Below are 26,803 nucleotides of genomic sequence, written 5' to 3'. Positions count from 1 at the left end.
GTGTGCTGCCAGTTTGCTTGGTCCTGGGGAAGGGTTGGTGGGTAAGTCAGGGCTGTTTTGTGGGAATGGTGGGAGTAGTTCTGTGCTGTTCTGGTGCTGCAGCGCACTGATGGGGCTCCTTGTGGCACAGGCCCTGGAATGAGGGAAGGGGTATAGGGAGAGCTGATAGCAGTGTGGCTGTTCTGCTCCATGCAGGATCTGTGCCTTCTGCACTTTGTCCTGAAGATGGAAAACTCTCCACACAGGAGCTGGCAGATCTGTCCTTTCCCCCTGGCTGGTGGCAGAGAGCTGGGGGGAAACTGATGCTGCCAGAAAATGAAAGGCTGAAATTTGGAGTGCTGGGGGGCTGCCTCTGCTGGGGTGCAGTGTCCCTAGGACTGTGTGTGTGTGCCTGTGGCCCTGCCAGCTCCTGCTGGTACTGAATCCTGCAGCAGGAATCAGTTGGGTACTGCCCTGGCTGTGGGTGCTCTTTGCCCTCTCCTTGTCTGCAGCAGGTGTGGGGAGGGGAAGCGCGGGTTTGGCAGGGCTGTGGTGGCCCAGCAGTGTCTCTGTGAGTCCCCGTTGGCATGGCAGCCGGGGCGTACCCATTGTGGAGCACCTTCATCCACACTGGCTGCTGGCATGACCCTGTGCTCAGGTCGGGCATCTTGTGCCAGTGGCAGGGTGTCCATGTCCCAGTGCTGTGTGGCCTTTGCAGAGGGCACTGACAATGATGTGCTCTCTTGGCCCAGCACACAGGTGCCTGGCTGACACTGCAGGAATGGGGAGAACCGTGGTGGTGTTCCTGGGTCCTCAGCTCAGGAGAGTTGTTGACAAACCCCAGCAAGAATTTCTCGCTCCTCCAGCCTCCCCAAGGCAGGACCCCAGGTTGCCGTGCCAGGGCTGTCGGGGGTGGGGATGTGTCCATGCTGGAGACAGGGGGTAGTGGGACAGATGGACATAACTGGAAGTGACCAGAGGCAGAGGTGAGGGTGGCCAGGCCTTGGCAGGATGGGAGTTGGCAGCCCCTGGACCTGGCCTTGTGTGTCCCTGTGGGGCAGGTGGCCTTGAGGGAAGCCTCTCAGGCCCCAGCTGGGTGGTCAGAGTTCCACTGGAGCTGGGCAGCTTGGCACAGCCTCATGCATTTTGGGGCCTGTTTTGCCCCAGAGCTCTCAATCTCATCTTTCCCAGTGACCACAGCTTTACCTGCCTTTACTTTCTGGCTGTGGGCAAAAGTGGGCATCTAACAGTGATTAAAGTGTGGGACCATGAAAATTTAAAGGTATTTCTGCAGACTTAAAATGCTATTGGAAAAGTTGGATCCTGCAGGACTTGAGAGCCCAGTCCCTCGGGGTTCCTGCAGGCCAACACCTATTGCCAGTTCCTGCTGGCACTGTTGGCAGCACTGGCATGAGCAGAGAGGCTGGCATGGAGTAGGCAGCAGCTCCTTCCTCCCATGAGGAGGACAGGCAGACCCTGCCCTGTCCTCTGAGGGGTACGTGCAGGGATTTTGGATGCTGTGTGTGATGCTGCTTCACCTGTGTTGAAGCCAATAAACCCTCTTGCAGGTGCCAGGCTGTGGGCAGGGGGACTGACATGGCAGGTGTGGGGAGCAGGGATGTTGCTGGAGATGCCAGCTTGAGCATCTTAGTATGGGGGTGCCCAGTCCCTGAGTGCCCCTCTCCCACACCATGCTGGCTGGAGGCTGTGGCTTGTGAGCATCAGACGATGCTGGGGGCACACATGAGAGAACTGAGTGGACTTTTGGGTGACAGCCTTGGACAGGAAGAGCTGCCTCTGCCCGGCCTGGCTTGTCCCCATGAGGACTGCCCCCTGGGCTACTGGGACATGAGTGCTGCCACATCCTGGGGACACTAGTGGAGTTATGCAGTTGTTAGTGACCTGATGGCCATGTCTGTGCTGACCCTGGCTCCAGCACATCTCCCAGCTGTCCCAGTGGGCGCTGGAGAGTGGGCATGGTGGCACCGTTGCGCTGGGCCGGGCTGTTTACTCTGCTCTGTTTGTGTCACTGTCCTGTGGTGCTTGTCTGGCCTTTTGACCTGGCTGTGTGGGAGCTGTGTGTCGCAGCAGGCGCTGCTGCCTCCTGCTCAGCCTCCTAGCAGCCTCTCGCTCCCATCTGACAGTGTGGCAGAGGATGGGCACGGGCAGTGAATCGCTGTCCCAGTGCTCCCGGAGGGACATGTGCCTCTGCCAGGGGCTGGCACCCTGCTGTAGCACCCACCCAGCTCTGCCTCCCTGCTGGGGGAGTTGGGCAGGACCCCACCACCCCTGCCTCCGGCCAAGGACAGGGCTGAACGTGGAGCAAGTTACCCCACTGTCTGTAGGGTGGGAGGTGGACACCCAGCACTTGGGCAAATCTGAACAGCGCCTATGACCTCATCCTGCTCACAAACAACCAGGCTGAAATGAACATGTGGCAGGGGATGTGGAAGAAGAGAATGCCACCCAGGAGCTGTCCCTGGCCCAACAGCCATTGTCACCTGGTACCAGGGCTCCTGGGACCAGTGTCCCACCCTCAGTCCTGCACCTGTGCCCTTGTCAAGAGAGCGGCGGGGGCGGGGGATGGATGACAGAACAGGGCAGACTGGCGGGTGCGCTCATGGCCGGCTGCTGGCAGGCACTGGCCCCTCTCCTCTCCTTGGCTCTTTCCTACCTACTGGGGAGCATTTCCTTCTCATCTGCTTGCATCCTGGCCTTTCTTCCTTGCTTCCTCACACAATCCCAAAATGTCCCTCAGTGTCTTGCACCTGCACGTGGGGACCCCACCATCCCCAGGCTGTGCAGGTGTCCTGGCCTGGTGCCTCGCTGGAAGTCTAAGGCTCTGTTGGGCCCCACTGCATGCCAGTGTCCCTGGGGACCAGGGGAGCAGGGTTGGTCCTAGAGGTGCAGCCTGGTAGATAGCCATCAGCTACCATGTCTGCCCATCACCATGCCACTGTGGGTGCCAAAGGTGTGGGACAGCCTGCTGTGACACTGGGATATGTGGGACAGAGGGTGGGGACAAGGGACATGTCTGGGGATGGAGATGAGCAAGAGTCAATGACCTTTGTCAAAAAAATAAATAACAACAAGTAGATTCCAATAAGCTGTTGCCACCAAGGACAGTTCCCACACGAGCCTGGTACAGGCCAGCATGGGTGTGTGGGGATGGTTCCCCCAGTGCCTGGGCACAGAGGCCTTGTTGTGTGCCTGGTAAACAGGCAGGGGGTGGGGCAGGGGCCACGGGACAGCAGTGTGTGTCAGGGTGTCCCCTGCTATCCTGCTTTGTGCAGGACCAGTGACACCAGGGACTGTCCCTGGGACTGGTGCTATCAGAAAGATGACGCTTCTCAGGCACTGCTCCTGGGGGCATTTTCCATCTCCTCCAGCTCTTCTTCCTCTTCCTTCCAGAGTTCCAAACCCAGGAACTCTGGCATGGCGAGTGCAGCATGGGCAGCACCCATGGGTACAGTTGTGCTCATCTCACAGAAGTAGCACTGTGGCCATTTGCTGGCAGGGATCTGGGTGCAGGGCTCCCTCTGCTTGCTGCCATTTGGAGCTGCTCTCACTTTTTTGACAGAGTGTTGGCAGCCCCTAAGTGAGGCAGCATGGAGGAGACACAGGGCCTGACCCTGTCACCTGTTGGCAGCTGCATCCTTCATAATAAAGTCTGTTCTTGCCTCTCCACGGGCTTGCCCATTGGCACTGGCCACTGGGAGGAGGCCGGTGTGGGTGGTGTAGGAAGCACCTTCCCAGCAGTGGAGCTGGGCCCTGCCATGCCCATGGGTGGCAGCAGTTTCAGGGTCTCAGCAGCTGCCTTGGGTCTGATTTGGCTCTGGATTGAGCCGAAGTTGGCTCACCTCACCCTGTGCCTCAGTTTCCCAGCCTGCAGTGGTTCCCTGCTGCTGGGCAGCGGGGCTGTGCCATTTCTGGGCCCTCCAGTGCAAAGTGGCAGCAGCTGTGCTGGCAGTGTGCCAGCTGCTTGCTCCTGCCCATAGCTGGAGATGCTGATGCCTATCCCCAGGGCCTCTGGGCACAGGGCCTAGCTGGGACTTCTGAGCCACTGTGGCCAGGAATTCCTGGGGATTTGCTGTTATTTGCCATATGCTGCCAGTGGAAATTCCTTGCAGTCAGAACCTTTTGGGAGGGCATGGAACGGGTACCAGGATGGCCCAGTTGCGCCTGGAGCTAGTGCCAGGGCCTGGCTGAACTGAACTCTGCTGTTGGACTCAGCTATTGCTCCTTGTGAGATCCAGCAGTGGCACAGGTGCCAAGTGGGCATCATGCTGCTCCAGGCTGTGAGGGCACTAGCCTTCAGAACTAGAGGTCTTCTCCCTGGACAGGTCCAGCTATGGTGGACCTTTATGGCTGAGCTCAAGCCTCAGCAGCCTGTTTGCACTGCTGGAGGAGGTATCCATCCCCTCTGTGTACCCTGCCCTGCAGTGCTCTGGACAGGGTGGTGCAGGCAGGAGGTTGTGGGATGCCCAGGAACCTGTTTGCTGCTGGCTGAGCTGCGACAGAGCCACCAGCCATTTGCAATATGTGGACACAGTGCTGCACTGCACCAATGCCTGGGGACCCCAGTACTGCCTGTGCTTCTCCCAGGTGGCTGTGTTCTGTCCCTAAGCATCCTGTTCCCTCTGCTCTCTGTCATCCCCAGTGGGTACTGGCCTTCGAGATCTTCATCCCCCTGGTGCTCTTCTTCATCCTCCTGGGGCTGCGGCAGAAGAAGCCCACCATCCCTGTGAAGGAAGGTGAGTCCCAGCAAGGCGATGCTTGGGGCAGTCCCACACTTGGGGGCACCCTGAGGCCCTGGGGAGGTGCTCCAGCCTGGGGGCAGGGGGGACCTAGAGAGGCCTTTTGAGGGACATTGCACTGGGCAGGGGCTACAGCCAAGGACTGGTGGAAGTAGCAGAGTCTGTCCCAGCCTGGGGAGGCTCTCCTGGGGGTTGCAGCACCAACCAGCCTGTAGTTGTTATCAGCATGGATGTTTTGCATGGGGAAGGGCAAACTGGATGGTGCTGGAACAGCCACAGTCCCCCTAAGTTGTCGAGGGTCAGCTGGAGTGGCTCTGGAAAGGGCTCCCCAGTGGGGGGGAAAGTGACCTAGAGAAAGGCCTATGCCTGGCCCTGGTGTGCTCAGAGGCCTGGCAGGATGATAAACTGATGGGACTGGAGCTGAGGGCTCTGGGAGAATTCCAGCTGGAGCTTTGGCCTGGGTTGTGGTGGCTGCGGGCTGTGCAGCTGGGAGGAGGCAGTGGAGTGAAGCTGTCAGCTCCCAAGGGCCCATCGATGCCCACCTTGGTGGGTGATGTGGTACAGATGGCACAGCAGGGCCAGGGGAGATGCTGGGCACTGGTGGTGACCCCATGTGACGATGGTTTGAGCCTGTGTTTCAGTGTGTCCCGCCGAGGGAGAGCCCAGCCGCCGGTGCCGTCCAGCTGCGGCAGGTGCTGCCGGGGTTCCCGCCTTGGTGCTGACATACACTCTGTGTTGTGTGGTTTTTCATTTGTTTTTTCGTTCTTTTTTGCTCATGTTTTCTTTTTCTTTCCCACCATTTCCCCTGCCCGCCTGCCCTTCATGCCTCAACTGCATGCGCCAGTCTGTAAGTTGGTGGGATGGGTGGGCGCCTCCTCCCATTCCCTTACCAGTGCTGGCCTCATAGTCTGGGGAGGAAGAGCTTGGTTTAGATCAACTCACTCTGGCCTAATCTATGCCTCTGTAAACCCCTTGCCTTCCTCCACAGCTGGTGAAGATGAGCTCAGGCAGCATAGTATGGCCCCTGCCTGCTCCTCCCCAGGGACTTGACCAGTCATGATGGTGTACCCCCTTGGTTGATGGTGCTGGGTTCCCAGGTGCTGGGGTCACTGGTGGCCATGTCTCCGGCCTCCTGGGCTGCATAGGGCTCTCCAGCCAGGTGGAAGCTTGTCTTACTCCTTCTTACTGCCTGCTTCCTGGAGCAAAGTCTGCTTGGTTCTGTCACCCATGTGGTTGCCTGTAGTCACCCAGTCTTGCCCAATCACCAAGGGGTTGGGGCTGGCTCCCACCCTGGCACCGCCACCAGGTCTCTGTCTTGGCCTCTCACGGCTGGGAGAAGCTGGAATGTGGCACTAGGGCCTCAAGGCCAGCAAGATGCCACGCACTGACTTCGTCACCAAACCGTGGCATGGCCACCAGTGTGGGTTCCACCACCCCAAGAGGCTGCTGGCCTATCCTGTGCTGCACCTGTTCCTTGTTTCTGCCAGAAGCTCATCTTCACCAGTGCCCACAGATTGTGGCCTTGTTAACAGCATTGACCTATCTCTAACCACAGGGTCTTTGGCAGGGTGGCGAAAGCAGGGTCCCTGCCTGGCACTGCCCGATGACAACCTGTGGTCCCCATCGGGCAGTGGCATTCTGGGCTTGCCCTGCCCTGGGGAAGGACATGGGAGGGTCCCAGCAGGGATGATGGCTCAGTGCCATTGGAGGGGGTGTGTGTGTGGGGGGGGGTTTGCCAGCCCTTTGCTGTTTCTTGTTTCTCTCATCTCCGCACTCCGTGTCTCCATTTCCACCTACCTCCAGCTGCTGCACATTGGGGCAGCTGGGTTGAGGGGCAGGCTGGGGGCTCTGGGAACTGCAGATGACAAATCTATTTTCCCTGTTGTATTTGTCCTTCTTTTCCTCTGGAGATCCACCACTGCCTCTGAGGCTACTAACAGGGGTGACCGGGGGCCTGGAGGAGGTTGGTGGCCATCTTGGGGGCAAGTGGCAGCAATTGGCATTGTCATGGGGCACAAGGGAGCCATCACCCAGGGAAGAGTGGGTGGGGGCAAGAGGGCTGGAGCTGCCTGCAGCCCCACAGAGTCACCAGCCAGGACAACCCTGATGGGAAAGTTGCTGACTTCTGACTGTGGCCGCCAGCCTCCTGTGGGCTCACAGACCCCAGCGTGTGCTTTTCTGAATGGAATGTCTGTTTCTCTGGTGGCCCCTTCCCCCTCCCTGCCTCTTTGCCTCTCCTCCCTGCTGCCCGCGCTTTCCTTGGCCTCTTCTGCCCTCTTACTGGCTCCAGCTTTCTACACGGCGGCCCCGCTCACGTCAGCCGGGATCCTGCCGGTCATGCAGTCCCTGTGCCCTGACGGCCAGCGTGATGAGTTTGGCTTCCTGCAGTACTCCAACTCCACGTGAGTCTTGCCCTCACCAAGCACTTCCTCTCCCACCCCTCATGCTCCCACACAGAGCCCACCCCGTTCCACGCTGACATTGCCACCCTGGGCCTGAGGCAGAAGCTAGCATCTCCCAAAACTGCTTGGGTGCAGAGCATTATGTCCTTGGTGCAGAGGACACCTCAGTCTGTTCTGCTGTGGGCTCCCAGGTGTTCAGTGCTGGGAGGAGGACAGAGGTGGCTCTTGGAGACACCATGAGGTGCTGGGGCTCTCCTCTGAACCCTGGCACACTGGATTCGGTGCGCAGGCAAGGCAGTGGTGCCCTGTTTCAGACAGCGCTGCTGTCCCCTGCACCTGAGGGGCTCTTTCCCCCAGAGCTCTGGGGAAGGTGTCCCCATCCCTCTGTCCCTGAAGCCAGGGCGGTGCTGGGCTCTCACAGGGTGACACAGATTCTGGAACACCTCAGCGAGGCAGTAGAGCAAAGCAGCCTCTTCGACCCGCAGCATCCAGGACTGGAGGAGGAGCTGGAGTCGCTGCGCCGGCACCTGGAGGCCCTCAGCAGCCCTGAGCCCAGCTCCATGGAGACCCACTTCAGCAGCCAAGCAGGTGGGTTGTGCTCTGCCTGCCCCCACTAACTCTTTGGCAGGGACAGATAGCACCAGCTGGCCCAGCACCCAGCAAAGTGATGGTGTGTGGCAGTGCCCTGCCACTGTCCCATGTCGCTGCATTGGGCAGGGCCAGCTCTGGTGCCATGCTGTGTCCCTCATGCTGGTGGGCTGCTCTGACCTCCCACCTTGTTCCTTGGTAGGGTCCAACTTCACACTGGCATGGGCAGCCAAAGACCAGGGTGAGCTGCGGCGCTTCCTGATGCAGAACCTGTCCCTCCCCAACAGCACAGCTGAGCTGCTCCTGGGCTCCAGCATTAACCTGCAGGAGGTGGGTGACCTCCGGGCTTTGCAGGGGTCTGTGCTACCCTGTGAATGGCACCCAGCTTGGATTTGTCCTACCCTGCCACCCCATGCCAGGGCCTTGCTGGGCAAGGAGGTGCAGCACTGGTGCTCCACTTTTGGCACACCTGGCAGTTGTGCTCTCATCTTTGTGCAGGTGTACCGGCAGTTTTTTGATTCCTTTCCTTTGGTACCTGATGAGACCCATGAGCGAGACCTGTGGGATGGGTTTGGCCCCAGCAAGAAGATGACACAGCTGGAGGTGAGGAGCGGTGCTGTATGCAGGGGACATGGTAGAGTAAAGCCCATCCTCTTGTCCCCTGCATATCCCACCCCAGGTGATCTGGGGGTGTCTGTCCCAGTAGATGGGCCATGACAGAATATTTTCAGGGGGCAGAGCAGCAGCAGGGATGGCCAGGGTCCATCCTGGTGCTGCCACCAGCTCCCCCAGTTTTATGAGAGACACCAGTACCTATGCCTGGGTTTACCATTGCAGTGGGGGTTGGCGCTGCCTGGGTGGTGGCTGTGGAGGGGGCAGGGGAAATTGTTCCCCCCTTGCGTCTGGCATGCATGGAAACTCTGCTCCCTGCATCTGCCCATCCTTTTTCTTCCCCGCCCTGTGGAGACCATGGATGCTGTGAGGCTGTTCATGTATGCTCAGGGACACACAAGGAGGGGGACCTGGGGGGAGCCCCCATCCCACCAGCCATCCCCATTCTTCATCTTGCAGAAGAGTCTCCCCAGTGGCTGGAGGAGCCTGCAGGAAGGGCTGGTTCACAGGGTGCTGCGGGACCCAGTGGCAGCCCCACACCGTCCAGCACTGCTCCACATGCTCTCCCAGGCTCTGGGCCTCACCAGCACTGCTGTGGCACCTGCTATCTCTGATAGCCCCCAGGCCTTGGTCACCGAGATGGAGGTGAGCACCTCATGGGACAATCTGGGCTGCTCTGCCAGAGCAGGCACTGCAGCCCTGTCCCTACAACTTCCTGCCCTGTAGAATGTCCTCTTCACCGGGCCAGTGCTGGAGCAGCTGACGTGTGAGCAGTACCCAGGGGGCCTGCACCGCCTCCTGCGCGTGTCTCCCAGGCAGCAGCCCCTGCTGGCAGCATACCGGGCACTGGCCTGCAATGGCAGCCGAACCATCCGCCAGGAGCGCTTTGCCCAGCTGGCCTCCGAGCTCCAGAAGCAGCTGGACACCCCCAAGATAGTTAACAGGGTGAGTGCTGGGCAGGTGGGGTAGGCTGGTGGCAGGGATGAAACTTGGAAGGATTTTCAAACTCAGCTGGTGCTGTATTGGGATTGGGAACAGTTCAATGGCCTGGCTTCCCTTGGTCATCCCCTTCTCTGACATGAGTACCCCCCTCCCACCTGGCTCCATAGTAAGATCCCAGGTGATTTCCCCTCTAGCACTTGCTTGGACACTGCCTATTGGATGGGACTGGGTGTCCCCAGCATCTTCCTAGGTGTCCTTAGGAAGCCAGCTTCTCTCCCCAGGACCAGCAAAGCCCTTGCTGGCACAGCTCAAGCCTGACTTTGAGGTCCCACTCCTTGTCCCACCCAAGCTCGATGTGTCCTTTGTAGGAACAGAGGACCACCCTTCCTGTCTTGAGTTGTATCTCGTGTCCTCACGCAAGTCCCTGCCGGCATTTGCCACCATAGGCACAGATGCACAGCAATGAGTCCAGGGCCCTAACCTTGGCACAGCTCCAACCCTTTAACCAAGAAAGTGGAGTTGCTACTCCTTGAGGTCCTCATTGGTCCCTTCCTAAAGGCAGGAAGACCCTGTTGTCCTAGCAATGAGTAACTCCTTGTCCACGCATACTCACAGCTGAAGCTGGAGGAAGTGAACAGCACAGCCACTCAGCATCGGCTCCGTGCCCTCCTCGAGGACTTGGTGGAGATGGAGAAGGTTCTCCAAGACATGAACATCCTCTCAGCACTGGCTAAGCTGCTGCCCAGAGGAGCCTGTGCCAGCAAGGCCGTGCCACCCATGGCCAACAGCACCAGCTGGGCCACCACCAATGCCACGGCTGGCAATGCCACGGCAGAGGAGGAAGAGGGCGCCGGGGAGAGCCCATCTGGCATTGACAACCCCCAGGGGCAGTTCTCAGCATTTGTGCAGCTCTGGGCAGGGCTGCAGCCCATCCTTTGCGGCAACAACCGGTAGGAGCACTGGGGGATGGCTCCAGGTTCTCCTTGCTGTGCTGTCACCCCTTGCTGAGCAGGCAGGATGAGTGCTGTACTGCAGCCTTGTCCTGCAGTCAAGGATGCTCTCTGTGTTGGGCAGCCCCACGCAGGGACTGGAGTCAGTTTGAAGGCCTGTCACAGGCAGGGGTGGGTGCTGCCTGCAGCAAGGGGTGCTGAGCCTGAAGCAGAGTAGAAAGCCTGAGCTCCCTTTGCAGGACCATCGAGCCTGAGGCATTGAAGCAGGGCAACATGAGCTCGCTGGGCTTCACCAGCAAGGAGCAGCGAAACTTGGGCCTCCTTGTGCATCTGATGACCAGCAACCCCAAAATCCTGTATGCACCTGTGGGCACCGAAGTTGACAAGGTCATCCTGAAGGTGAGGATGCATAGGTTGGGACCCCTGTCCTTCTTTTCCCACCATCCTGCTCTGCAGATGGGCTGTGTGGCAGGGAAGAGGTTGACTGCCAGACACAGGGAGCTCCCACAGGCTGTGGGAGGTGGGCAGGTATCTCCATGACTGCTAGTCATCCCAGAGAGTGGGAAGCCCCTGCCTCTGCCCACTGTATGACTTTCTGCCTGGCCCCCAGGCCAACGAGACCTTCGCCTTTGTGGGCAATGTCACCCACTACGCCAAGGCATGGCTGAACATCTCCCCTGAGATCCGAGCCTACCTGGAGGAGGGCAGGCTGCAGAGGCGCATCCACTGGCTCCAGCAGGTAGGATAGTGGGGTGAGGATGAGCCTGCCTGGGATTTACTGCCCTGGCAGTGGAGAAGGGGTTGTCCACTCCCCAGAGACCGTGTAACTTCCTCATGGGGTACTCCCTAGTATCCACCTTCTCTTGTGGAGACTAATCTGGATTCCTGCACAGTGTGCACGCTGTTCCTCATCCCCAGGAGGAGCTTTGGGTCCTGCCTGTGTCTGTGGGGGTGGACAGTGACCTGAGAGGCAAGGCATACCCCAACTTCTCCCTCCCATGTCTTCCTCTCTGTCTCAGTTGACTGCTGACCTCCACAAGCACCCAGAGATTCTGAATGTCTCTGACAGTGATGTTCTTCACAACTTTCTCAATGGCAACTTCTCCCTGCCCAATGCCAGCATCCTGCTCCAGCAGCTGGATACCATTGACAATGCTGCCTGTGGCTGGGTCCGCTTCATGGCCAAGGTGAGGTGGAGCACATCTGTGGGAAGGTTGAACCACCAACAGCCAGCCTCTGTTGGGCTGAAGAGGGTCAGATCCGCTGAGACCTTTTTAAGAGCATGGGACAGGAGCTCTAGGGAAGGTGGTGGTTCCTGCAGTGTCCAGAGCTTTGGGGTAGATGTCTAGGGTGGAGGTGCTCACACACTGTTGATTTCAGGGACTGGGGTTGGCTTTGGGTGGTGCATGCTGTACTGTCTGCAGGCTCTGTATGCTAGACATATCCAGGGCCTTGGGATCTCACTAGCCTGCTGGAGCATGTCCAGAGAAGGGCAGTGGAACCAGGGAACGTTTTGGAGCACAAGTCTGATGAGGCGGGACCGAGAGCTCAGGGAGCTCAGCCTGGAGAACGGGAAGCTCAGGAGGGATCTTCTAAGTCTCTGCAATTACCTAGAAGGGTGTTGCAGCCGAGTGGGGACTGGTCTTTTCTCCCATGTGACAGGACAACAGGAAACAGCCTAACATTTGTAGCAGGGCAGGTTTAGGTTGGATTTTACAGAAAATTTCTTCACTGAAAGAGTGGTTAGCACTGGGACAGTCTGACCAGAGCGGCGGTACTACCCCTGTGTTCAGAAAATGTATGAATTTGACACTTGGGGGCGTGGTTTAGTGCTGGGCTTGATAGTGTTTGGGTTAATGGACTCAATGATCTTGGAGGGCTTTTCCAGTCTTAGTGATTCTACGATTCTCCTCTGACTAGGTCAGCGTGGACATCTTCAAAGGCTTCCCAGATGAGGAGAGCATTGTCAACTACACGCTGAACCAGGCCTATCAGGACAATGTCACGGTCTTTGCCAGTATGTCCCTGGGAACCAGCTGTTCTCAGGGTCCCTGAAGCTTTGCCCTTCTCCAGCTGTGCCCTGAAGCCACTGGCTTCAGGATGTGGGTCCCTTGGTGCACATGTTGGGTGGATGAGGTGGTGCCAATATAGTGCCCATCCTCTGCCCCAGGCTGCTGTCCTGGCTCTCCTACTGACACGGCCTGCTGTCTGTGTGCCTTTGTATCCCATGGATGTCCACATCCCCAGCCATGCCACCCGTCTCATCCATGGCAACGCTCGCGGTACCCTCCCCATCCCTGCCTGTTGCCGTGGGCTGGCTGATGTGGCTGGCCCCTGTGGACTCCCTGCTTCTTCTGCTGCCCACAGGTGTCATTTTCCAGACCAACAGGGATGGCTCGTTGCCTCCCCATGTCATGTACAAGATCCGGCAGAATTCCAGCTTCACAGAGAAGACCAACGAGATCCGGCGGGCGTACTGGCGGCCTGGCCCCAACACTGGCGGCCGCTTCTACTTCCTCTATGGCTTTGTCTGGATCCAGGGTAAGTGTCAGTGCTCTGCCACAGCTGCCCATGGCCCTGGCCTTTCTGCGCTCAGCCTGGCCTCTCCTTCTCTTCCACAGACATGATGGAGCGTGCCCTTATCAACACATTTGTTGGCCACGATGTGGTGGAGCCTGGCAACTATGTACAGATGTTCCCGTACCCATGTTATACCCGGGATGAGTGAGTAACACTCACCTGCAGGACCTTCCTCCTTCCACTTTGCAGGCCAAGATACTTTAGCTGGGAAAAGAGAACAAGTTTGGGGGCCAGAATGAGATTGGTGATCCTGGGAGTGATGGGCAACCAGTTAAGTCCAATTCCTTGGACTACCAGGCTCAGGAAGGCACGGGAAAGTAAAGAAATGGCACATGGATCTGTTGGCGATTATGGATTACAGTGGTCTGGAGGCAGCACCTGTAGAAGTCCCAGAGCCACCAACACTCCTGGGCAGGAGGTTGGAGAGAGCCCCATCCACACCAGGGTAGCTACGGCCCTGGGTGGAGCCTGTGGCTACTACTTGCCTGCAAAGGCTGCCGGCCATGACACTGGATTGTCCTGTGGACTCACTGGAGAAGTTCTTTCTTAGGGCACTAAGGAGGAGCAGGGTTAGAGACTAGTTGTCCCGAAGCAGTGGGAGAGCCCCTCCAAGGCCCCTTGCCCCAGGGTCTCTGCAGGTCTCTGTGGCAGTGCCATCATCCAGTTCTCCCCTCTCTTCTTCTACCCCATCAGCTTTCTCTTTGTCATTGAGCACATGATGCCTCTCTGCATGGTGATCTCCTGGGTCTACTCAGTGGCCATGATGATCCAGCACATCGTGACAGAGAAGGAGCATCGCCTGAAAGAGGTAGGGATGGTGGAAGGGATTCTTGGGGAGGAGTGGGCATATCTGCGCCCTACATTCTGTGCTGTGTCCCTGGTCACCTTCCTTGTATTTCTGGGTTACATGAACTAGAGCAAGTGCAGATCCAAAATCCCTGGGCAGAGCTGGTCCTTCTGAGTGTCCCCAGCATGAGATGATCCCTGGCCAGCCCTGGAGGGAACTGAGCTCCTTGGTACCCCAATAGAGGGTGCTGTGTCCTGCCCACTCCCAGCAGCTCCCTTGGTGCTACCCCTTGCCTTCCCAGCCCAGCGAGAATAGAAGCAGGGGTTCACAGGGTTGGGGACAGTCCTGCTGAGTAGTTTTGGCCTCACAGGTGATGAAGATGATGGGCCTGAACAATGCGGTGCACTGGGTGGCTTGGTTCATCACTGGCTTTGTCCAGCTCTCCATCTCGGTCACAGCACTCACTGCCATTCTCAAGTACGGCAAGGTCCTGATGCATAGCGACGTCCTCATCATATGGCTCTTCCTTGCCATCTATGCTGTGGCCACCATCATGTTCTGGTGAGCTGCCTGCTCTGTGCTGGGCAGTAAAGGGGCATGGGCAGTGCCACATTCTTGTGCCATGGAGCGAGGGTGCTGGAAGCTGTGTGGGCAAGGGCCAGTGGAGGGGCACAAGTCCCTCCAAGCCACTGATTCGGGGAGCCAGTTTATTGCCTCAACACCACCAAAACTAGATGGTGTGGGGAAAGTCCTGGTGGGGTGGGATCCAAGGAAATGCTGTCCTTCCCGCAGCTTTCTGGTGTCGGTGCTCTACTCCAAGGCCAAGCTGGCCTCTGCCTGTGGTGGCATCATCTACTTCCTCAGCTACGTGCCCTACATGTATGTGGCCATCCGGGAGGAGGTAGCCCATGACAAGATCACAGCCTTTGAGAAGTGCATTGCGGTGAGTTGGCTGCAGCAGCTGGGGACACACTTGGTCCCAGGTTTGCCTCAGGTACCTCGTGTCCAGTACAAAGCCACCAAACTGTCACCAAGCCCTGGGCAAGCCATTGCCTGTATGAACCAACTCCTTGTGGGGCTTTGGAGGTATCTCCAGAAGGTTTGGTGCCTCTCAGGTCCAGGAGCATTTCCATGGGGTTGGGTGGGGCAGCACTAGGTAGGAATTCACCCAAACCTATTCTTCTGGAGTTGGCTTGCGGTTCCTGCTGACCTCCCATTCCCTTCCCTCTACCTCTTCACAGTCTCTCATGTCCACCACCGCCTTTGGGTTGGGCTCCAAGTACTTTGCACTGTATGAGGTGGCTGGCGTGGGTATCCAATGGCACACCTTCAGCCAGTCACCTGTGGAAGGAGATGACTTCAACCTCCTGCTGTCCATGATGATGCTGGTCGTGGATGCCATGGTGTATGGGGTGCTCACGTGGTACATCGAGGCTGTGCACCCGGGTACGTGTGGGCAGAGGGGCATGAGGGCCCCCCAGACCTTGCAGGAGCCTCTTTGCTGGGGGACACCTCCCACATGTTCTTATCTGCTGGTGTCAGCCAGGTATCTCAATTCAGGGGCTGGCTGTAGCAAAGCCAGATGTCCGCAGCTGAGATACCAATCTCCCTTATCCCGGCCCTTGTGGAAGCATCTCAGTTGCTCCTTGATTTTTTCGTTGTAAAGCTGAAGCATGAGCCAACCCAACCTGAATCCCAAGGGAATTTGTTTCCCGGCACAGCCCACAGAGCTACCCTGAGCCCAGTCAGCTGGAGTGTTCACAGCCCCCACCCTGCAGTGGTGACCTGACCTGGGAAAACTCCCAAGCCCTTGCCCATGCCAAGCTCTGACCCAGTCCTCAGCAGCTTCTGCATGGGCCTGGGTGTAGGGTTGGCCCTGACTCCCTGGGGCTGTGGTTGCAGGCATGTTCGGCCTGCCACGGCCCTGGTACTTCCCTTTCCAGAAGTCTTACTGGCTGGGCAATGGGCGCGTGGAGACCTGGGAGTGGACCTGGCCATGGTCACGCAACACCCGCCTCAGCATCATGGAGGAGGATCAGGCCTGTGCCATGGAGAGCCGGAGGCTGGGTGAGGGCAGCTGCGGGTGGCAGTGGGTGGCACAAGGGGGACCCTGACTCTGCCGCAGGGTCTTGCCTTGGCCATGGACCCCTGTGCTCTTGTCAGGGCAGGATACTGGACCAAACACTGTGGCCTCTCTGGGAGCTGCCACTGTGGTGTGGGAGGGGGAAAATTGGCAAGAAGCAGAGGGGAAGGGACCACAGGCCAGCATAGCTACCATGGGATGGAGGAGGGTTGATTCATTCCTGGGGAACTCCACTCAAGGCCTGGTTTCCCTGCCCTCCCCTGGCTCCTCACCATCCTACTGTCACAGCAGAGGAGACAAGGGGCATCGAGGAGGAGCCAACCCACCTCCCCTTGGTCGTCTGCATTGACAAGCTCACCAAAGTCTACAAGACAGACAAGAAGCTGGCGCTAAACAAGCTGAGCCTCAACCTCTACGAGAACCAGGTTGTGTCCTTCCTGGGGCACAATGGTGCAGGCAAGACCACCACCATGTGAGTGCCTGTCCAGGCAGAGAGAGTCCATGTTCCTCTGGCCAGCTGCAGGGTGTGAGGCAGGGGCCTGTGGCTGCTGGTACCATGCCCAGAGGGCAGCAGTGTGGGTGTGGGGCTGGCACAAACATGGGACAGGACTAGACTCGTGGCGCTGTGCTGATAATGCTCTGCCTGGGGCCCAGCAGGTGCTCCCAGAGGTGTTGGGACTGGGGCCAGACTGGGGCCAGTATGAGCTCCCTCACACTGTTGCCTTTCTCCATCCATCCAGGTCCATCCTCACTGGCTTGTTCCCTCCAACATCGGGCTCTGCTACCATCTATGGCCATGATATCCGTACGGAGATGGACAAGATCCGGAAGAACTTGGGCATGTGTCCCCAGCATAACGTGCTCTTTGACAGGCTGACGGTGGAGGAGCATCTCTGGTTCTACTCGCAGCTCAAGAGCATGGCAGAGGAGGAGATCCGCAAGGAGATGGACAAGTAGGCACTCTCCAGCTCCTTTGTCTTCCTCCATGCCTTTGGCATGAGTGAGTCTCCTTCCTGCTGGCTGTGCTATGGGGGGCAATCTGGTGGCAGTGGTTTCCCATGGAGCAGCTCCACCAGCTGTTTTCCCACCCTTGGGGTGTCAGGCTGTGGAAGTGAGCAGAAGATTCCCATAGCCTGACTGCAGCTGGGCAGTCCCAGCAGCTGAAGGCTGCAGATACCATGTGGGGAAGAGCCATTACATACCCCCCACAGGCACTGGGCACCAGCACAGCCCCCACAGCATTCCTGGTGCTTCTGCCCTCTCCCCAGGATGATTGAGGACCTGGAACTTTCCAATAAACGGCACTGCCAGGTGCAGACTCTCTCAGGTGGCATGAAGAGGAAGCTGTCAGTGGCCATTGCCTTTGTGGGTGGGTCGCGAGCTGTTATCTTGGATGAGCCCACAGCTGGTGTGGACCCATATGCCCGAAGGGCCATCTGGGACCTCATCCTCAAGTACAAGCCAGGTGAGCAGAGCTGGGCAGAGCCTAGCATGCTCCTCTGTGGCAGCCATGGCCCCTGTGCTGAGGCTTTGTGCTGCCGTCAGGGAGGACCATATTGCTCTCCACACACCACATGGATGAGGCTGACCTGCTGGGGGACCGCATTGCCATCATCTCCCATGGCAAGCTCAAGTGCTGTGGTTCTCCATTGTTCCTCAAGAGCACCTATGGTGATGGCTACAAGTTGACAGTGGTGAAGAAGCAGTCGGACACCAGGAATGGCACAGGTCTGGGGAGCAGTGGGACCCTTTGTTAAAGGAGTAGATGGCACCCGCCTTCTTCAGCCCAGGAAAGGAGAGGTCAACACCCAAGTGCTCCCATCCTGAGTCTCCTTAGGCCACATGGAGGGCAGAAGGGATGGGGCAGGGGTGTAGGAGGCTCCATTGCTCAGCCTTAGTTTTTCCCAACTGAGTCCTTGGCCAGACCTTACACAGCAGTGGCATTTTTCTCCAGGTGCTGGTTCTCTTGAGCCTGTGGGTTGCCCTGTGCGTTGAGATGTCCAGTGTGGGCCACATTGCAGAAGACCGTCCCCAGGCCAGTCAGGGTGACAGGGAAGGTCCTATGGCACTGAGGAGTAGGGGAGATGTGGGAGGTCTTGGAGGGAGGCCAGGTGTGAGCTGACTGATGGGTACTGTCTCTCTGCTTCAGAGACAGGCCACAGCCCCCTGAGCCACTCCTCTGTCAGCCCCTGCTCTGAGCCTCGTGTCTCCCAGTTCATCAAGAAGTATGTGGCTTCCTGCCTCCTCATCTCAGACACCAACACAGAGCTCTCCTACATCCTGCCCAGTGAGGCTGTCAAGAAGGGCTGTTTTGAGAGGCTCTTCCAGGTACCTGCAGGGGCTGGCAGAGTCGGCAGGCACGGGGCTGTGGCACTGTGGACATCTGCCCTCCTCACACAGCACTTTGCTCCCACAGCACTTGGAGCAGAGCCTGGAAGAGCTAGACCTCACCAGTTTTGGGTTGATGGACACCACGCTGGAGGAAGTCTTCCTGAAGGTGTCTGAGGAGGATCAGTCTCTGGAGAACAGTGACGTGGGTACGGGTGTTTGGGGGGGCACAAGGTACTGCGGGGCTATTGAGGGGCTCTGTGATCTTGCTGGGCTTGGTGGCTGCAGGAATCTCCTATCCCAGGTGGAGGAGAGATTTCCAGCAGAGCCTATCTTGGCCAAAGGCAGCCAGCCTCTGCTCCACTCTGGCTTTACTCTCACCTGGACTAGTGGCTAGCTCTGGTGTCCTCAGCACAGGTCTCCAGAGGACAACATGGAGACTGGAGATGCTCTGAGGGCTGGCACACCTCTGCCATGGAGCCAGGCTGGAAGAGCTGCAGGTGGTGACCAGGAGAAGAGAAGGCTCCAGGGAGAGCTTATGGCACCTTCTAGTGCCTAAAGGAGGCTTGAAAAAATCGGAGAGAGGGATTTTAAATGGACAGATAGTGTTAAAAGAAGGGGGGCATGGTTTTAAACGAACAGAGAAGTTTAGATTAGATGTTAGAAGGAAATTCTCCCCTCCTGTGAGGGTGGTGAGGCCCTGGCACAGGTCATGCAGAGGAGCTATGGGTGCACCATCCCTGGAAGTGTTCAAGGCCAGGTTGGATGGGGCTTGGAGCAACTTGGTCTAGTAAAAGGTCTCCCTGCACTTGGCAAGGGGCTGGAATGAGATGGGGTCCCTTCCAACCCAAACCAATCTGTGATTCTGTGGTACAATCCATCCCCAGTCTGTGTGTGCTGCAGCGTAGAGTAGCCTGCTGGTGGCAACCCACATTTTTTCTTCCAGACATGAAGGACTCCAAGGATGCCCTGCAACCACCTGCCTCTGAGCTGGGCCCAAAATCTGAAGCCAATGGGGAGTCCCTGGCTGAAGCAGCCATGCCAGAGAAACCCGAGGTGGAGCTCAGCAACCTGGTGACCTGCTCCAAGCTGGCGCAGTCGCAAGCATCCCTGCGCTCAGCGTCCTCGGTGGGCTCCGTGCGTGGCGATGAAGGTGGGGCTTATTCTGAATTCTTTGGGGATTACGTGCCCCTGTTCGATAACCGGCAGGACCCCGATAACATCAGTCTGCAAGGTTGGTGCTGCTGGTGCCTGGCCAGTGGCAGGGGCCGGGGGTGGCTCTTAGCTGGGATGTGGAGGGTTCGCCCCGGGTGGGCAAAGCTGACCCGGTCCCTCAGGGTATCTGGTTGTGACTGAGATGGGTGGCTGTGACTGCTGGGACGAGAGCCCATGGGGAGGGGGCTGATGGGGCATCCAGCAACACAGCAACCAGAGAGCCACAGCCTGGGTGGGAGGGCTGGGAACAGGCTCTTTCCATGAGTTTGCACCTCATGCTGGTAGGGTGTGCCATGACGGTCTTATGCCAAGGCGTGAAGCCAGTGAGCGCAGCCAGTGTTGGCTCTGCCTCTGCCTCCTGTGGGTCTCCAGTGCCACCTTGCAGACTTGCCCCACTAACATGGCCTCTTCCCACCTGTCACCAGTTGGGTTTCTCCTCTTGGTCCTTGGGCACAGAATCACCTTCCAGGTGATGGCTTCACCAGTCATACCCTGCCCCAGCTGCAAGGCTCTCCCCGCATGGATGGTGGGATTGCTGTATAGAGAGGGTGCAATCAGGTGCCTTGAAGTTATTGCTGTAGTCAGAGATCCTGTTCTGGGTTATCTCACAACTCATGTGACTAATTTAGGGATGTGCCACCTCTTCCTTCCACCAGGGGTGTGGGAGGCAGAGGTGAGATAGTGCTGTGACAGAGCTCCCACTGTCTCATTGGGACTCCCACCTGTGTCTTGTCCCTTGTTCCTGTGTGTGCTGACCCCCCACCAGCTGGCAGAGCTGATGGGAAAATGGAGGAGTCCTAGAAAAAAGCACCAAATTAGGTTGTTTTTTTTTTTAAACTATTGTCTAAATTTTCCTTTTGGGGCCAAGAGGAACCTGCCAGCCAGATACCATGCTCCTGACTGCACTGCTGCTGTGGCTTGGTGGCAGACTTGGGGTTGGGTGCTGCTCTTACCCTTGGGGTGGTTGAGCTGGGCTGGATATCTGGCTCAGCTTCCTGGGAGCTCAGGCAGGTGTGGGAGTAACTGTGCCAGAGGGCTGATGTCCCCCTCCGTCCCAGAGCAAGAAGCAGAGGTGGAAGCAGAGGATCGTGACCTGGCAGGTCGGGGAAGCTTCAAGCTGGAAGGCTCGTGGCTGAAGCTGCGCCAGTTCCATGGGCTGATCGTCAAACGCTTCCACTGCGCCAAGCGCAACACCAAGGCCCTCTTCTCGCAGATCCTGCTGCCTGCCTTTTTCGTCTGCGTGGCCATGACTGTGGCGCTCTCTGTGCCCGAAATAGGTGCGTGCAAGCCACCTACCTACCTGCATGCTTGGCGACCTGTTCTGCCTCTTCCAGTGTGGCCACTGGCTGCAGGAGGACAAGGCCAGGACAGTCTCCCTGTGTGCAGTGCTGCTGTGGGTACGAGCAAGTTCCTGTCCTTGTCCCCACAGGTGACCTGCCACCCCTCATCCTCTCGCCATCCCAATACCACAACTACACTCAGCCCAAGGGTAACTTCATTCCTTACGCCAATGAGGAGCGGCGTGAGTACCGGTGAGAGCTGCACTGCTGGTGACCAGCACCCTGTGCCCAAGGCCCCTCCATGGGACTGTAAGGGGGGCAAGTGGGGAGGGCAGCCCACAGAAGGCCTAGTGCCAGGGCTGGCTCAGGCCTGGAGCAGAGTCTGGCTGGTGCCATGTCCCCTGATAGAAAACAATCTCTGTCCTGGACAGTGTGTCTCTAGGAGATGTGTGAGCCCTGACACTGTGATTAGCAGCTCGGTCATGCCAGGCATAGGCTGTGTGTGCCCATGATCAGTGCCAAGGCCTCAGGGAGGTTCCAGAAGAAGATAGCCGTGGTGCTGAGATCTGTTTCCTACTCCTTGCTTCTGCAGCATTAGGCTGTCTCCTGATGCCAGCCCTCAGCAGCTGGTGAACACTTTCCATCTTCCTTCTGGTGTGGGGGCCACCTGCGTGCTCAAGACACCCTTTAACAACACGCTGGACCAACCCATGCAGACCCTCAACCTCAATAGCAATGAGTCCAAAATGCTGGCAGCCAAGTACTTCGATGCCATGTGCATCGACTCCTTCACCCAGGGCCTTCCACTTTCCAACTTTGTGCCACCACCTCCATCCCCGGCTCCCTCTGACTACCCCATGTCAGTGGATGAGGACCTGCTCCATGCCTGGAACTCCACAACTTTCTCCACTCTTAAAGGTATTACCTATGCTGGGTGCTCTTGTGTCTGGGATTTGTCTCCAGCAGGGAGACAATGCCTCTCCTCACAGAAGTGGCTCCAGGGACCTCTGGGAGTACCTGTTAGTCTGGCCTGGCCACGCAGCAGAGCTGTGTTGGGCAGAAAATGTGGCTTTGACCCTGGAACGCTGTCCCCATTGAGCCCCAGCCATGCCAGTAGAGCCCCTTGGATGGTGACGCTGTCACAAAGCCCCTTGGCCAGCCTTGCGTCAGCTTTGCTGGATGTGGTCCCCAGCCCTTTCTTTCTCCACGCCTGTCTCATGGCCCATCTCTGAATCTCCGTCCCCCCAAAGCTTTTTGTACATTCATCTCTTGGTCACCAGGACCCTGCCTGCCCAACCACCCCACCCTCATGCTGTCCCCAGCAGCTGGGGCAGGCAGGAGCCTGGCTGTGAGCCTCCCCTTCTGCTCCTCAGGGACCGTGACCTCAGCCCCTGCCCTGCCCCACATCATCCATGAGCCCATCAAGTGCACCTGCTCCATGCAGGGGACTGGCTTCTCCTGCCCTAGTGGCGTGGGGGGCCATCCCCCACAGATGAAGGTGGTGACAGGAGACATCCTGACAGACATCACAGGGCGCAACGTCTCTGAGTATCTTCTCTACACCTCGGACCGCTTCCGGCTGCACAGGCAAGAGGGGAGGCCGGGAGGGTCTGTCCTGCACCACAGAGCAGGGATGAGAACCAGGGGTCTGGGGACACCTGCCCCAGGGTGCTGGCTGGATTCAGCAAGATGCTCAAGCATGGTTCCACCCCTGGAGGTGGGGGGCAGCCAGTTGCAGCTTCCTTAGCAGTGCCTTGTCCCACAGGTATGGGGCACTCACATTTGGAAACGTCCAGAAATCCATCCCGGCCTCCTTCGGAGCCAGGGCTCCGGCCACAGTGCGCAAGATTGCCGTGCGGAGAACGGCCCAGGTGGGACAGCACTGCACCTCAGGGCAGGGCAGATAGGTGGGGAGGAAAGGGGGCAGCAGGAACCCCTGGGGCTGCTCTTCTGCATCTCCCCAAGTGCTTCAGGAGGCTCCAGCCACAGGGGAATGGTCAGCAGCTCTGGCCCAGCACAGCAATGGCCTGTTCTCCCTACAGCCTTGAGCACAGGATGCCTGCCCTGTGCGTGGCTGTCCATACCATTGTATCCTTCTCTCCCAGTACATGTTTGGGCCCAGCTCTCTTGCCATGTCCCACTGTTCCTCTCTCCTCCTCCAGGTCTTCTACAACAACAAGGGCTACCACAGCATGCCCACTTACCTCAATGCCCTCAACAATGCCATCCTGAGAGCCAACCTGCCCAAGAGCAAGGGCAACCCTGCTGCCTATGGTGAGGATCTGCGGGTGCTTGAGAGCAGGAGCATGTCAGGAACAGCATTAGGGTATAGTCCAACCAGGCTCCAAAGTGCAGTGTCCACCTTGGGCCAAGCAGGCTAGTGTCCAGCTGGAACAGGGGCTCACACACCTCAGCTCTGAGATATGAGAGCTGGGACGAGCTCTTTGCCAGGCCTGGGCTGGACTGTCCCAAAGTGCTGCCTGGAAGTGCCTGGACTTGTGACATGTCTAGGGGTGCTCTCCAGTGAGAGAAGGGCTTGGCACTGAGGTGCTGAGTTGCTTCAGAGAGCCCAGCTCCTCTTGAGCTTCAGGGTGGAAGCCCATCCTGCTCAGAGCCAGAACCAGGCAGATGTGGGACAGGGCTCTGTGTCCCAAGCCAGTTTTCATGCTTCCATGTTTCTTCTTGGTCGTTGCAGGCATCACAGTCACAAATCACCCCATGAACAAAACGAGTGCCAGCCTGTCCCTGGATTACCTGTAGGTCCAAGGAGAGGGTCTGAGGGAGGGTGGCTGTCCCATGGGAGGTAGGGGGCTTTTTACTGGTGGTTGCATGGGAAGATGGAGGCTTCTGCTTCACAGGCTGCATGGTGGGGAGAGACAGGGTGGCTGTGATGTGGGAGTCCATGTTCCATGCCCTGATCTGTGCACAGTGACTGTCCCACACCAGGGTGGGTGGCCCTTCCCAGGCAACTGAGGGTGATGGATTCCATATTCTCCTTGCTCCCCATCCAGCCTGCAAGGCACAGATGTGGTGATTGCCATCTTCATCATTGTGGCCATGTCCTTCGTCCCAGCCAGCTTTGTGGTATTCCTGGTGGCCGAAAAGGCCACCAAGGCCAAACACCTGCAGTTTGTGAGTGGCTGTGACCCTGTCATCTACTGGTTGGCCAACTACATGTGGGACATGGTAAGTGGGACACGTGGCCCCACTGGCCTGGCCTCCGGGGCTGTGTCAGGGAGTGGGCAGTCACAGATGTTTCTGTCTTCTCCAGCTAAACTACCTGGTGCCAGCCACGTGCTGCATCATCATCCTGTTCGTGTTTGACCTCCCAGCATATACCTCTCCCACCAACTTCCCTGCTGTCCTGTCCCTCTTCCTGCTCTATGGGTATGTTGCTCAGAGGGCGGTACTCAGGAGGCACCAGGGATGCCTCCAGAGTCTTATGGGGTGGTGGTTTTAAACTAAAAGATAGCCATTTAGACCAGATATTAAGAAGAAATTTTTCATGATGGGATCAGTGAGGCCTTGGCACAGATTGCCCAGAGAAGCTATGGCTGCCCCATTCATGGAAATGTCCAAGGCCAGGTTGGACAGCTTGGAGCACTAGTGGAAGGTGTCCCTGCCCATGGCTAGGGACTGGATTAGATGTCCTTGGAAGGTCCTTTCCAATCCAAACCATTCTGTGATATTCTGCAGCCCCATAGCTGGTTGGAGTGCAGTGGCTGTGAGGGCTGGCATGGGAGAGCCTGGGAACAGCAGGATGGAGATGGGCAGTGCCAAGGCTGGGGGCCCCTCTGCTGCCATACTGACGTGTGCTGCTTCTTCTCACCTCCCCAGCTGGTCCATCACCCCTATCATGTACCCAGCCTCCTTCTGGTTTGAGGTGCCCAGCTCTGCTTACGTCTTCCTCATCGTCATCAATCTCTTCATTGGCATCACAGCCACTGTCGCCACGTTTCTGCTGCAGCTCTTTGAGCACGACAAGGTACGGCATTCACAGCTCTGCCTCCAGGAAGGGAGATGCTGCCATTCTGTCTGTGAGGCAGCTCAGGCCAGGAGGGACCTCAGGAGGTTTCTGTTTCCAGCAGGATCAGCCATGAGACCTGACTGGGCTGGATCTTGGGGATCCTGCTCCTACCACTCACTTGGGGTTGGTGGATGGTTGTGTTCTCTCTGCTGTCCCCACAGGACCTGAAGTTGGTGAACAGCTACCTGAAGAGCTGCTTCCTCGTGTTCCCTAACTACAACCTGGGCCATGGCCTGATGGAGATGGCCTACAATGAATACATCAATGAGTACTATGCAAAGATTGGTATGGCCTCTCCTTCCCTTGTGCCAGGGCATGTGGAGCTGGAGGGGACCCTGATGCCGGCACATCCCCTCTGCCTGCCCCATGGGGGTGTCCCAAGGCCCAGAGCAACCTGGAGCAAAAAGCCAAGGGGGTGGATTAGATGGGGCACAGAAGAAGACACAGCTGAGGCTCAGCTGTGGCATGGTGCCAGCATTTCTGAAAGTGGTTCCTTGGGCCATCCCAAATAGCCCCATGGGGAGAAGACGGTGTGAGCCCTGACAGAGGTGTGTGGTTCTGCTGCTGCTGCACACTGCCTGTGGTGGGCCATGGCAAGGCTGTGGTGGATCTCATTGGCAGCATAGTGTAGCTGTGGTGGGCCATGGTGGGTCTGTGCTGTGACAGGAGGGATGGAGGCTGCAGGGATTCTCCTTATAGACAGGGTTTCCTTGGGTCTGCACTGCCCAACCAACATAAGCCTTTTGCCACTTACAGCTTCATCCTGGCCTCAGAAGCTCCCCTGCTCTCTGATTTTGAGCAGCTTCTGTACATAATCCGGGTGCTGCTGACATTGTGAGGGACAGTTTTGGGTCAGGGTTTGACAAATCCCTCTGATTCCGCTCTCAGCTGGGTTGATTCATCCCAATGAGGTTGAAAACTTGCCAGACGATTTCCACAGCACCCATGCTCTGAGAGGGCATTGTGTTATGATCAGCCCAGGCAGCTGTGGTGGGTGAGCATGGGAGCGGTGTCATTGTCATAGGTCAACTCAGGAGGGACAACCAAGCTGTCTCCATGGGAAGGTGTCCCCAGCTGCTCTATGCTCTTCCTCCTATTCAGGGCAGTTTGATAAAATGAAATCACCCTTCGAATGGGACATCGTGACACGGGGGCTTGTTGCCATGACAATTGAAGGCTTTGTTGGCTTCTTCATCACCATCATGTGCCAGTACAATTTCTTCCGGAAGCCCCAGTGAGTGTGGCACAGGGCAGGGATGTTGGGGTAAAGATTTGCCGTTGGGACCCTTGAGCTTCAGGCTGCCTTTCTGGCAGTGTTGAGTGGGAGCTGCCTGGTCCTGTCAGGGGTGCAGCTCCTGGTCCCACATTCCCCCCTGCCTCTGCTCCCTCCCACAGGCGCCTGCCCGTCTCCACCAAACCCATTGAGGATGACATTGATGTGGCCAATGAGAGGCACCGGGTCCTGCGTGGTGACGCCGACAATGACATGCTAAAGATCGAGAACCTCACGAAGGTGGGGGCTGCATCAGGCTGCAAGGAGATTCCAGGGACCAGCCCAGCCCAGGGATGTGGGTGGGGCAGTGGGTCCAGATGGCTTCTGGTGTGCTGAGTCCCCATCCCCTTCCCTGCCAGGTGTACAAGTCCCGCAAAATTGGGCGCATCCTGGCTGTGGACCGGCTGTGTGTGGGTGTGCGCCCCGGGGAGTGCTTTGGGTTGCTGGGTGTCAACGGTGCAGGCAAGACCACAACATTCAAGATGCTGACAGGGGATGAGAGCACCACAGGTGGAGAGGCCTTCATTAACGGACACAGGTAAGGTGGGCCTGGGGGCTGCCTGCTTTCCTGGGGATGGGATGGGGTCTGCTTGGAAAGCTTCCAGGGTAAAGCAGCATGAGTGAGCTTGTGTGTCCCAGTGGGACTCGGCAACTTTGTGTCCTCCTGGGTGATCATCTGCCTGGGATGTGGGTCAAGAGACAGTGGCCCTGTGCTGAGGCTGCCCAGTGGGGTTTTACTTGGGGGAAGATGCTCCAGTGTAAAGGCATATGAAAGGGGGCTCAGCAGCAGTCCTCACAAGAAGAATTCTTTCTTCCCACAAACGCTCATTCCTCTCCCACAGCATCCTGAAGGAGCTCCTGCAGGTCCAGCAGAGCTTGGGCTACTGCCCCCAGTTCGACGCGCTCTTTGATGAGCTGACAGCCCAGGAGCACCTGGAGCTCTACACCCGCCTGCGTGGCATCCCCTGGAAGGATGAGGAGCGGGTAGGGCTCTGGGCAA

General features: G+C 57.9%; 1 protein-coding gene across 3 annotated transcripts in view; it reads left to right on the top strand.

Annotated features, from left to right (window-relative positions):
* Positions 1-26,803, top strand: part of ABCA2 (ATP binding cassette subfamily A member 2) — a 34,370-nt gene that overhangs the window by 2,818 nt on the left and 4,749 nt on the right. Inside the window, exons 2-42 of one of the 3 annotated variants that reach the window (XM_058037899.1) lie at positions 4,640-4,733; positions 7,027-7,138; positions 7,560-7,726; positions 7,929-8,056; positions 8,225-8,329; positions 8,798-8,983; positions 9,065-9,283; positions 9,896-10,230; positions 10,470-10,629; positions 10,841-10,969; positions 11,250-11,417; positions 12,151-12,247; positions 12,598-12,771; positions 12,852-12,954; positions 13,504-13,618; positions 13,968-14,158; positions 14,390-14,540; positions 14,839-15,043; positions 15,500-15,664; positions 15,972-16,152; positions 16,421-16,633; positions 16,949-17,145; positions 17,226-17,408; positions 17,830-18,008; positions 18,097-18,217; positions 18,955-19,242; positions 20,282-20,500; positions 20,653-20,755; positions 21,096-21,421; positions 21,877-22,090; positions 22,269-22,374; positions 22,666-22,777; positions 23,199-23,259; positions 23,515-23,689; positions 23,775-23,890; positions 24,341-24,488; positions 24,692-24,815; positions 25,632-25,764; positions 25,926-26,043; positions 26,163-26,341; positions 26,646-26,787. In XM_058037899.1, the coding sequence (XP_057893882.1) occupies positions 4,640-4,733; positions 7,027-7,138; positions 7,560-7,726; positions 7,929-8,056; positions 8,225-8,329; positions 8,798-8,983; positions 9,065-9,283; positions 9,896-10,230; positions 10,470-10,629; positions 10,841-10,969; positions 11,250-11,417; positions 12,151-12,247; positions 12,598-12,771; positions 12,852-12,954; positions 13,504-13,618; positions 13,968-14,158; positions 14,390-14,540; positions 14,839-15,043; positions 15,500-15,664; positions 15,972-16,152; positions 16,421-16,633; positions 16,949-17,145; positions 17,226-17,408; positions 17,830-18,008; positions 18,097-18,217; positions 18,955-19,242; positions 20,282-20,500; positions 20,653-20,755; positions 21,096-21,421; positions 21,877-22,090; positions 22,269-22,374; positions 22,666-22,777; positions 23,199-23,259; positions 23,515-23,689; positions 23,775-23,890; positions 24,341-24,488; positions 24,692-24,815; positions 25,632-25,764; positions 25,926-26,043; positions 26,163-26,341; positions 26,646-26,787 (6,642 nt within the window). Of the gene's footprint in view, positions 1-4,639; positions 4,734-7,026; positions 7,139-7,559; positions 7,727-7,928; positions 8,057-8,224; positions 8,330-8,797; positions 8,984-9,064; positions 9,284-9,895; positions 10,231-10,469; positions 10,630-10,840; positions 10,970-11,249; positions 11,418-12,150; positions 12,248-12,597; positions 12,772-12,851; positions 12,955-13,503; positions 13,619-13,967; positions 14,159-14,389; positions 14,541-14,838; positions 15,044-15,499; positions 15,665-15,968; positions 16,153-16,420; positions 16,634-16,948; positions 17,146-17,225; positions 17,409-17,829; positions 18,009-18,096; positions 18,218-18,954; positions 19,243-20,281; positions 20,501-20,652; positions 20,756-21,095; positions 21,422-21,876; positions 22,091-22,268; positions 22,375-22,665; positions 22,778-23,198; positions 23,260-23,514; positions 23,690-23,774; positions 23,891-24,340; positions 24,489-24,691; positions 24,816-25,631; positions 25,765-25,925; positions 26,044-26,162; positions 26,342-26,645; positions 26,788-26,803 lie in introns of all 3 variants that reach the window. The other 2 variants (XM_058037901.1, XM_058037898.1) reach the window with 2 other exon arrangements.

Source organism: Melospiza georgiana, chromosome 20 (assembly GCF_028018845.1).
Source record: "Melospiza georgiana isolate bMelGeo1 chromosome 20, bMelGeo1.pri, whole genome shotgun sequence".
In the NCBI taxonomy this organism is placed as follows: domain Eukaryota; kingdom Metazoa; phylum Chordata; class Aves; order Passeriformes; family Passerellidae; genus Melospiza; species Melospiza georgiana.
This window is presented reverse-complemented; position numbering and strand designations above follow the sequence as displayed.